General features: G+C 46.1%; 2 protein-coding genes across 3 annotated transcripts in view; both read left to right on the plus strand.

Moving 5' to 3' along the window:
• The window catches only part of EPC2 (enhancer of polycomb homolog 2), a 38,677-nt gene extending 35,891 nt beyond the window's left edge, over positions 1 to 2,786 (plus strand). For both annotated transcript variants that reach the window (XM_057385262.1, XM_057385263.1), the window contains exon 14: positions 1,487 to 2,786. In XM_057385262.1, coding sequence (XP_057241245.1) covers positions 1,487 to 1,559 — 73 coding nt within the window. In that variant the 3' untranslated portion in view covers positions 1,560 to 2,786. The remainder of the gene's footprint in view (positions 1 to 1,486) is intronic.
• Positions 2,787 to 5,458: 2,672 nt separating this feature from the next.
• The window catches only part of LOC130584965 (kinesin heavy chain-like), a 58,344-nt gene continuing 52,406 nt past the window's right edge, over positions 5,459 to 11,396 (plus strand). The window contains exons 1-2 of the mRNA XM_057385260.1: positions 5,459 to 5,488; positions 6,861 to 7,320. Coding sequence (XP_057241243.1) covers positions 5,459 to 5,488; positions 6,861 to 7,320 — 490 coding nt within the window. The remainder of the gene's footprint in view (positions 5,489 to 6,860; positions 7,321 to 11,396) is intronic.

Here is an 11,396-nt window from a genome sequence, read left to right on the forward strand (position 1 = left end):
TTCCATGAAGGAATTCCTCCTGTGTCTGACAACCCTTTCTGTGAGGGAATTCCTCTGATGTCTGACACCCCTTTCCATGAAGGAATTCCTCCTGTTTCTAGCACCCTTTCCATAAAGGAATTCTTTCTGTGTCTGACACCCTTTCCATGAAGGAATTCCTACTGTCTGACACCTTTCCATGGAGGAATTCCTCCTGTGTTTAACACCCTTTCCATGAAGGAATGCCTCCTTTGTTTAACACCCTTTTCATGAAGGAATTCCTCCTGTGTCTGACAAATCTTTCCATGAAGGAATTCCTCCTGTCTGACACCCTTTCCATGAAGGAATTCCTCCAGTGTCCCACCTGACTCTCCCCTGGTGCAGCTTCAGGCTGTGTCCTCTCCATAGTCATGCCCAACTCTGCACGAGAGGGAATTATTTCCACTCTGTGAGGCTTCTCAGCACCTTCAGCCTCCCAGGAGCACCCTCAGCACCTTCAGCATGGCCATGGCAAACCACAAGATGTCATTTTGCAGTTTAACCCCCCAAATAATGTGCTCTGCATTTAGGCACCWGTGGTTTTGGTCAGCTTCTACTCTGAATTTTTGCCATTTAATTTCTCCCTTCTCRTGTATTTCAAGTAGATTCTCAAAATCTCTTCATGTGGATTCTCACACTCTGCTCATGTTCTCCATAATGTTATGTACCAATATTGTAAGATTCAGTCTGGACATACATTTTTATATTTATAAATTGATATTTGTGTTATATATTGATGTAAAACACCGACCAGAAAAGTGACAACCTGCATCTTACATATGAAATCATAATTCATAATTTTTTAGGCTGGAAAAGACTTTTTTCATTATCAAGTCCAAAAATTAAGATATTTATTCTCATCTAAAGCAGCCCTGTTATCTCAGGATACTTAAATGATGTTTCATAGGAGCAGCAGGAGCTTTGCAGTTGGCAAAGTTTTCTGAAAATGGCAAATATTTGGGCTTTGTTGGAAGTCTCAGCTGGATTACGTGATTTTAAAAAAAAGAATGTTTCAAATTTTAAATTTTAAAACTTAAGTTTTAAATTAAAATTTTAAATTTTAATTTAAAAAGTTGTTTTTTAAAAAATGTGAAAAAAGATCTTTCAAAAAGTCATGTTTGTGAATTGGAAAAGTAAAAGGGTATTAGTAAATGAGTAAAAAATTAAGTTTCATGYAATACTGCTACAGCAGAAGGAGGGGATTACAACAGCACTTTGTTCATTAACAGARTAACTGATACTGAATTATYATGGTATGTCTTGACTTTGYTCCTTCAGGAAAGYTTTTGGTACTTTTATCCRTAATTTGGGCTGGGAATTGGCAGTKAAATGCTGTAATTTTGCACTGTGGATTAACAGCAGTTGTCAAATGCCAGTATTTATATGTAGATAATGTTTGCAGCGTGCACGTTAGGATTTCTCCCTGTGTGAAAACACAAAAAAATGATTCACTGTCCCTTCTTTGCAGAGAGAACCATGAACCAGAACGCCTGGGCTTGAATGGCATCGCAGAGACCACAGTGGCCATGGAGGTGACATAACCCCAGCACTGTCCCCTGCTGTGCTCACGGTGTGCTCCCTTCTGTTCCACCCAATGCAAACCACAGCGAGCGCTCTGTGGATCACAGAGAACACAAACACACCCCATGGACTCCACTTATATCGTGTATTAAGTCGATATATAATGTAAATTTTGTAAAATTGGGAAAATCACTACCTTGTAAAATAGTTTATTTGTATCATCAATATTATTTCTGTTACTTGAATAGTAGATATTCATCATCATGCTTTTGCACTTGAATTTGCAACTGAATGGATTAAAAAATAATTCTTTAATGGGATCATGAGCATGACATGGGATCCTGCATCACTTGTTTAAACTATTTATTTTGCCATGTTTACATTTTGTATCTTGTACAAATAAATGCAACTTTGTGTCTAAAAAAAAAAGTTAAAGATTCATAGCTAGGAAACAAAATTCTTGTAATTTTTTTCTAAAGGAAATGTAAAGTTTTCACTTGGTTCATTTTGTTTCACAATTTGACTAGATGGACTTTTTGGTAAATACTTTAGTGGCATTTCACTGTCAAATATGAAGTTCAAGGCAAAATAGTATTTTCTATTACTGTGCAGGGGAAAGGGATGGATCGATACATGCAAATTTAATGTAGTAACTCACTTTTCCATATATTTTGAATGTATATTTCTATTTATAATACCAGTTTATAAAAAATAATTACACAGGAGAGAGAGAGAGAAAAAAAAAACTGACTAGGAAAATTATGCATCTTGCACATGTCCAATTGTGCAGATCTAAGAAAATTTTCACCTCGATGCCATTTTATCCGAAGACTGCGTATTTTAACCGGCTTTCAAACTGTACCACACCACATAAAGGATATTTTACCAGGTATGTATTGCATTCTATATCATTGCAATAATTTCATTATTGGATGTCTAGCTATCGAGCCATCCCAGGTGGTGGGGCGGGGTGGGGAGGGAGGGTTGTGGCAAGATTGTCTTTTCAATTTTGGAGAGTTTTCCTGTGGCTACAAGGCAAGTAACGGGTTGGAAAAAGTCTGACTGTAAGCGTTGGACACCTTCGTAGTGTAGTGTTTTAGTGACTTTTTTTATACGGTTCTTGTACATTAGATACGTGTAGTGGTGTTTCCGAATGTTTGTTTATGCACTAGTTCAGACAACTTTCCCTGTTACTTGTTCTTGATAAGTGAAAACTGCAGGGAAATAAAAATACATATCAAAACCTGGCCATGGTGAATATGTGGTTATTTCAGGGTGCCTGGAGGGACAGCCAAGGCCCTGGAAACTGTTCAGGGTGTCTCATGGGTTTGATCCCAGCACAGGCACTGGTGTCCAGAAGGTTGAGATGATGGGATGGTTCCCTGGTCTCCAGAAGGTTGAGATGATGTGATTCCCTGGTCTCTGATGTTTGATCCCAGTCTACGCTCTGATCTCCAGAAGATTGTGGATGATGGGATGGTTCCCTGATTTCCAAAAGGTTGTGCATGATGTGATTCCCTGGTCTCTGATCCCAATCCATGCACTGATCTCCAGAAGGCTGTGGATGATGGGATGATTCCCTGGTCTCTGAGGGTTTTGATTCCAGTCTATGCACTGATCTCCAGAAGGCTGAGATGATGGGATGGTTCCCTGGTCTCCAAAAGGTTGTGGATGATGTGATTCCCTGGTCTCTGATGTTTGATCCCAGTCTATGCCCTGATCTCCAGAAGGTTGTATTCTCCTTCTGGAGAATATTCTCCTTGATATATAGAAATAATCTTGCTTCACTCCCGTTTCCAAAACCCTTTGGAGGCTTAATGAAAATAGGAAGTAATTTTCTTCTGCAGATTGAAAACTCTACACTTACATGGACTCTGGATGATGGGATGGTTCCCTGGTCTCTTGAGTGTTTTGATTCCAGTCTGTGCCCTGATCTCCCGAAGGTTGTGGATGATGTGATTCCCTGGTCTCTGAGGTTTTTGATCCCAGAATTTGCCCTGATCTCCAGAAGTTGTGGATGATGGGATGGTTCCTTGGTCTCCAGAAGGCTGTGGATGATGGGATGGTTCTCTGATCTCCAGAAGGTTGTGGATGATGTGATTCCCTGGTCTCTGATGGTTTTGATCCCAGAATTTGCCCTGATCTCCAGAAGGTTGAGATGATGGGATGGTTCCCTGATCTCCAGAAGGTTGTGGATGATGGGATGGTTCCCTGATCTCCAGAAGGTTGTGGATGATGGGATGGTTCCCTGATCTCCAGAATGTTGTGGATAATGGGATTGTCCCTGTGTTTACAGTCCAGGATGGGCTGGTGGTGGAACCTGACAGCTGGGAAAATGGAATGAGAGTGTCTTGCTGTGCCCAAGAAATGGGGTGGATSATTTCTGCTGTTCTGTTCTCCACATGTGGATATTTCTGTATCACAAATCACACAATCACTGAGCTTGGAAGGGACCTGGGGATGTTTATTCCAGAGCCACCCTCGCAGGAAAGTCAGGATCTGTGTCATGTGKTCGGTGTATTTTCCTTTTTAGCTTTCTGGATAAAGAACTATTTTAAATCTGAGTGGTGTTCAAACCTGCCTTGTCTTACATTGGGTGAGTTTAAACTTCTGGCAGCTGAAAACACTTGCAGAGCTTTAAATCCTGCGAGCCCACCCCAAACTCAGATGTCTAAAATTACCTGGTTTTGCTTAACTGATGCTAAATTTTTTAATTCTGTGATATCTGCAGGGAGAGGTGAGAACAGATTATTCCTGTTGGGAATAGAGGAACCCACGGCACTGCCTGGCTCAGGTGAGGAGTGGTGACAGCACAAAGRGGGCACCTGTGGCTGCCCTCCCTTCCCTGAAAAATTCCTCTTTATCTGATCTTCCCAAGCTTTCTGTAGAGCTGGACTCATTTCAGGAAATGACTGACCTAAGTAGAAATAATTTTTTTTGAAAGAATTGTTGAAAATCTGAGTCTGAAAATGAAAAAAAAATTATTCTCCTTSATACATGGAAATAACCTTGCTTTACTCCCATCCCCAGAGCCCTTTGGAGGTTTAATGAAAATGGGAAGTAATTTTCCTCTGCAGATTGAAAGCTCTACACTTACATGGACTYTTCTCACTACAAAGATCATTTTCAGTGGATCATTTTCTGGGAAAATTGGCCAGAAGATGTCTCAAAGATTGCTGTGTATCTCTGATTTCGTGTAGCCTAATCCTCATCTAATTACTTAAAAAACCTTTAGCTGGAGCTTCGAACTTTTAATGGATTCTGGGAAAATGTGAGGTACAGAGGATTCCATGAAGTCCCAAGGCTCTGCTGGTAAGTGGCAGATGTGGAATGGGTTTCATTTAAAGGATTAGTGGTGATAAAACCTTGTGTGAAGCAGAACTGGAATAATTGCAGAATCTCTGTGGAGGAAAAGGGGAGTGGTGGTGATGCTGCAGGCTGTGGAAATCTTCATTAAAAAGAAGAAAAAAAAAAAAAAAAAGGGAGGGAGTATTGCCCTAAAATACTTTGTTCTGATCCCAGCTGGGAGTGCCTCTGACCGAGGTGGGTTTGTGCTGGTTAAAATGTTGAGGATATGCTGTTCATTTTGAATTCCCTTATTTGTGCATCTCTGCAATAGGATTGAAACAGGGATTTCTGTTGTGTATTGGCAATGTCATTCAGGTAAAGTTGTGGAATCCTGGTTTATCTCCAGCAATTTATACTGCACTTCATGTCATGTGCAGAATTCTAAATGTCAGATACTGGAAAATGATGGTTCTTTCTCTGATAAGATCTATTTATTTATGGGTTGATTGGAGTTTTGGTATGTGTTTGATTGCCATCAAAGCAGATTCTCTGGACTGGACTCAAAGTTTCAAAGCTCAAAGTGTTTCTGCTACTTTGAGAGTTTGTAACATTCAAATTTTTAATTGGAAAGATGGGGAATAACCTTTGGAAATTAAAGCAAGTAAACTTCATGAGGGAGAGGGGATTTTTCCTGAGCAGCAGCAGAGCCAGGCAGTGYAAGCTGAGTGAGCTGTGAAGATCCAAGCGTTTCCATCTGAAAAAAGATAATTATTGCTGATCCAACCATCTTTTTATTAATTTTTCTGATAATTACTGCTGATGCAGCTAATGATGGGGGGGAACATCAGAAATGCAGGAGCAGCAGTGCCTGAAGTGAGGGAATGTGGAGTTCCCTCCCTGGTTGGGTTGTGCCACCCTGCTGCAGTGCCAGGAGCCCAAAGGACATTCCCTAATGTGAGAGCTGAACTGAGCATTGGCTTCTGAAGTGCCTTTCAGGAGGAAAAGGGAATTTCAAGATCCATTCTCTGTTTTCTCCATTATTTTCTCATTTCTCAGTCACCTGCTGGATCTCTAAATGCAATCTCTGTGTCCTTTGGATGGTTTTTAATGTTGGAATCTCAAAAAATTAATGAAGAGCACACGTGAGTTAAATTTTGCTATGAATTTRACTCATTTAATCAGTGTGGACTGTCACCCACTAACTCCAGTTTAAATAAAAATTAAAGAAACTAATGTAGCTGAATAGGACTAAAATATGAAAACTAACAGAGAGTAACAGTGAAGTAACCCAAATCATTTTTGGGATCCCTGAATCCCGGAATGGTTTGGGGTGGAAAGGACCTTAAAGCTCATCTCTGCCTCAGGCAGGGACATCTCCCACTGTCACAGGATGCTCCAGCCTTGGAAACTTCCAGGGATCCAGGGCAGCCACAGCTTTTGTGGATAATCTGTGCCAGGGCCTCCCCACCCTCCCAGCCTTACAAATATTCCAAAATCAGGATCGTTTTTGTGACGGAGAGCAGCAAAATCTGTTTAGTCCAGCCTAACTCAGGCCCAGGGGACCCGTTTAACTCCAGCACAAATGGAATTGCCCACGGAGGATGAGGTGGAAGGATCAGAGCTGAGGAAGGAGGGGGCAATCACTGAAGCAGATAACAGAATTTGTAACAGCTAAATCAGCCTGAATGTTTGTGTCTGGTGGGAGAACACAGCCCCTGCCTGCCCGCGCGATCATAGCCGGCCAAGATGTTCTCAATCGGGAAATGTCACAAAAATCAGCGCGCCGCGCCTGACGGTGCCCTGGGGACAGCGGGGAGCGCCTGATGGAGCTCAAGAGCGGCGAGTGACCGCGGTGAGTCCCTGCTGCGCTTCCCGGAGCTGTGACAGCGACAAACTCCGCGGGACTGGTGTGTGCAGTGACACCCGAGCATGCTGTGACACCGCCAAACTCTGCGGGAGCGGTGTGTGCCGTGACACCCGAGTGTGCTGTGACACCGCCAAACTCTGCGGGACTCTAATGTGTGCCGTGACAGCGCCAAACTCCGCGGGGTTCCGCGTGTGCCGCGCCAAACTCTGTGACACCGCCAAACTCCGCGGGACTCGAGTGTGCCGTGACACCGCCAAACTCCGTGACAGCGCCAAAATCCGTGACACCCGTGTGTGCCGTGACACCGCCAAACTCTGTGACACCGCCAAACTCCGTGACACCGCCAAACTCCGCGGGGTTCCGCGTGTGCTGTGACACCGCCAAATTCCGCGACACCCGCGTGATAGCGCCAAACTCCGCGGGACCAGCGTGTGCCGTGACACCGCCAAACTCTGTGACACCGCCAAACTCTGTGACACCGCCAAACTCTGTGACAGCGCCAAACTCCACGGGGTTCCGCGTGTGCCGTGACACCGCCAGCTCCGTGACACCACCAAAATCCGCGGGACTCGAGTGTGCCGTGATACCCGAGTGTACCGTGACACCGCCAAACTCCGCGGGGACCGGTGTGTGCCGTGACACTCCCAAACTCCGCGGGAACCCGCATGTGCCGTGACACCTCCAGTTCCGCGGGACCCGCGTGTTCCGTTGCGCGGGGCCGCCGCGGTGCCCMCTCCCCGATTAACGGTGTCCCCTCCCCGATTAACGRTGYCCCCTCCCCGATTAACGGTGTCCCCTCCCCGATTAACGGTGCCACACTGAGCCCGCCCTGGCGACAAAGGGATGCCCCAAACAGCGGCGTCCCCCGCTCCGGGTGATGCTGATCCGGCTCGAGTCGGCAGCGCGGGTTGGAATCAGCGGCTGGAAGTGACACCAGAAGATGGCATCAGCTGCCTGCGATGTCCTTAACTCTTTCTGCATTTCCGAGGAGCCTTTGTGCTTTGGGATTGGGTATTTTTTAGTGTTTTTCTGTCCATTCTTGCTTTATAACTCCCTGTAGTGTAAACACAACAGGTTTTTTTTTCCATGTTACGACCCTTTAATTTGGGTGATTTATTAACCCAAATGTAAAGATGGTAACTTGGAAAAAATATYGTGTACTCACTAATGAACTGAAACATTTTGCTGTTTTATCCAGTGGGAAAATCGATATATTTATTTTGAGCAAACCCATTTTTTTATAGGCGGGTGAATATGAAATATATGACTGTGCATAACGTGAATAATTTATGTGGGGTCTGAGATTTATGTGTGTACTTAACGTATCTGTTTTCAAGTCAGCGTATACTGAAGTGTCTTGCAAAACAAAACCCGTTTTTTTTCAACACTTCCTCATGGGGTATCTTTGGAGAATAAAACACCAGTTATCTTTGGTGATTTGGAGCGCTTCATTTCCACATCCAAACTTYGTGGAGGTGTGAGGAACCCCCACGGCCTTGATCCCAAAGAAATCCCAAAGAAATCTCAAAGAAATCTCGAAGAAATCCTAGAGAAATYCCTGCCTGCCTGACCCAAGGAGCTGCTGATTCTGGGATGATCATCCCGACAGTGTCAGCGGTGCAGATTCTGTGGATTTTTTTTTTTTTCCTGTGGATTTTTCCCCTGCCTGGCCAAACGYTGCTGCAGCCCCGTCCCTCCTGAGCTGTGGATGTGTTTCCGTGCCTTTGATGGTCCCTGGGGACGCAGATGAGATAATTTCTGAGCCTCAGTTCCTCCCGGCTGCCTTCTCAGCACTTTGCAGCTCATTTTTGCCTGTTCTCCAGCCCAGCCTGCCTTTTATTTATTTTTATTCCTGCTGAACGCTTTCATTCTGTGCCTTTGCAAACATTCCCGGTGCTCTCAGTGCCTTCCGGTGGCTGTGCGACATTAACCACGGGTGACATTCGAAATTGCCTCTTGTCGTGGGGATCCCCACCCTTCTCATCCCTCCTGGGAGAAATCCTTTAGCTCCCCTTTGTCGCAGCTCGGCCCCGGTGACACAAACGGATCAAATTTCGTGCCCGGGGCCGCAGCTGAKCCACGGGGATCGATGGAATGTGCATTAAAGCCGCTGTCCCCGCTGCCAACCCCCGGCCCTGGCTGGTGCTGCTGTCGGCTCCTCGCACTGRATTGTTCAGCGCAGCAGAAATTCAACCTTGCTGCCTTTCTCCTGCGGCTCTTCCCAATCCAGAGCGCGTTCATGAAGGGCCAGAGGCGAGGAAAAGGAGCAGAGGGCTCTGGGCATGGGAAATGTGTTGTTCAGTGCTGGAATTTTCCCTCATTTCTGTGGGATCGTCCGTGTCCTGCTGTTGTTCGGCTCCTGGGTTTTCCTCCACACCTGGGCCGTGCTGGAGGTTCCTCTGCCGAGAAATTCGATCCTGTAATTCCTTCATGATCCCAGTCCTTGAGGAGAGGGTTTGCTGCTCCTTTTGGAGAGCTCTGACATCTTGGGATGTTTAGTGAGGTGAGGTTGGCTCTGCTGGAGAATTCCTGCAGGAAAAATCACAACTCGCTGTCAAACCACATCTGATCTGCCAGGGTGAGCTGAACTGCAGGGCTGGAGAGCTGGGAAAGCGAGAAAAGGAGATGGCATCTTGCTTTTACTTGGTGGAACTGGTAGGAAGAAACTTTTCATGTGTTCTGGTGTAAGTAAGGTCATAAAAACATAACTCTGAGTGGATTCTAGGAAGTGCACAGCTGGAAAACAACAGTTTTTGATGAGAAGTGAAAAGAATGAATGAAGGTGGCAGGAGTTGGGTATTTAACCTCTGCTTTTGTGTGTCTTAATGTTTCCTGCGGAGCGGCTTCCCACCACGCTGCCCATAGCACCAGACTGTCGGTCACACCCTTCTCCATCCCACCCTTCACTGTCCATCCCACCTTTGAGTGTCCATCTCACCTTTCAGTGTCCATCCCACCTTTGAGTGTCCATCCCACCCTTCAGTGTCCATCCTACCTTTGAGTGTCCATCTCACCTTTCAGTGTCCATCCCACATTTGATTGTCCATCCCACCCTTCAGTGTCCATCTCACCCTTCAGTGTCCATCCCACCCTTCTCCATCCCACCCTTGAGTGTCCATCCCATCCTTCACTGCCCATCCCACCTCTCAATGTCCATCCCACCCTTCAGTGTCCATCCCACCCTTCTCCATCCCATCCTTCAATGCCCATCCCACCCTTCAGGTGCTCATTTCATCCTTCAGTGTCCATCCCATCCTTCAGTGTCCATCTGACCTTTGAGTGTCCATCCTATCCTTCAGTGTCCATCCCACCCTTCAGTGTCTATCCCACTTTTGAGTGTCCATCCCACCCTTCTCCATCCCACATTTGAGTGTCCATCCCACCCTTCAGTGTCCATCCCACCCTTCACTGTCCATCCCACCCTTCTCCATCCCACATTTGAGTGTCCATCCCACCCTTCAGTGTCCACCCCACCCAGCTCCAAGGCAGTTCTGATCACCCCCAAATCCTCCTGAAAACCAACATTCCTACCGGGCTGCTTAACCCAACCCGGGAATAAGCGGTGAAAACAGGGCTGGGTGACAATCCAGCATTGTCTGCACCCYGACAATGTCACATTGTTTGTGTCAAAGCTGCTGAGAAAAGATGGCTCTGTGCATTCTTGCCGATGGCAGATTATACCTGCTCTAAGTGAAAAATCGAGTCGTGCTTATCTGGCTCCGGAATGAGCTCCTGATAAAGGAGGAAAAGGGGGATTAATTCATCCACAGGCTTGGCTTTTATGACTAAGCCCCTTCTTGTCATGACTAACAAATTTCCTATTCAGGGTAGAAGCTTGAAACATAAGAGAAATAAAAGGGATAATTGGTAATCCAGGGGAATAAATCCCATTATGTAATAATGTCTTATCGCATGCTGCACATTGCTAATTCTCCCCCGTGGAATTGCTGCTCAGGAAGGGGATGAGAGGCTCTGGAGCCGGCCTGCTCCTCATGTCCACCTCAGGTAATGGCTGGGGAAAGGGAGATTTCCATCAGAATGCTCGTCCAGCCCCATTTAATTGAGCAGCTGAGGCTGATTGAATGAAATTGGGAGAAACCAGGTGTTTCTGGAGCCTGGGGCCTGYCTGCAGCTTCCCAGGTGGCACCAATGATGTTTGGGCTCTTCTTTGAGCAGGAGATTCTCGTTGGGAGAAAATGCTGGAGGAGCAGGRGGAGACTTTGGTATTTCAGACTCTTTAAATCCTGAGAATGAGGAAAATAACYGAACTTTGGGACAGGAGGGAGAGCTGCAGGAGCTTCCAGCAGGTAAGGAAGGAGCAGTTTAGGGCAGGAGGATGAGGAGGAGAAGGCTCCAGGCGCTGCTTTCCCAGCTGCTGATTCACCACCGGCTGCATCTGACAGGAATTCTGTGGAYTGAACAAGGTCACAGCGCCCGGTGCCCAGGGTGCCATCAATTCTGCTGCTTGTCCCCAAMATGAGGTGAGGAGTGACATTCCAGGGCTGAATATCCTTTAACGTGGTCAGAGATCCAATTGTGCCAGAGGCAAAGGGGGCTGAGGGGGCTTTTTTGGAGCAAGTGCAGAGTTTAAACAGAGCTGATGTGGGAATTGGAGCCCATTCCCTATGGAGACAGGCTGGGAATGCTGGAGGAGGTTGTGGGGAGAGCCCAGAGCAGGTTTGCGGTGTCTGAAGGAAGGTGC

This window comes from Malurus melanocephalus, unplaced genomic scaffold (assembly GCF_030028575.1).
Source record: "Malurus melanocephalus ecotype Western Australia unplaced genomic scaffold, MMel_1.1 scaffold_803, whole genome shotgun sequence".
Classification (NCBI taxonomy): Eukaryota; Metazoa; Chordata; class Aves; order Passeriformes; family Maluridae; genus Malurus; species Malurus melanocephalus.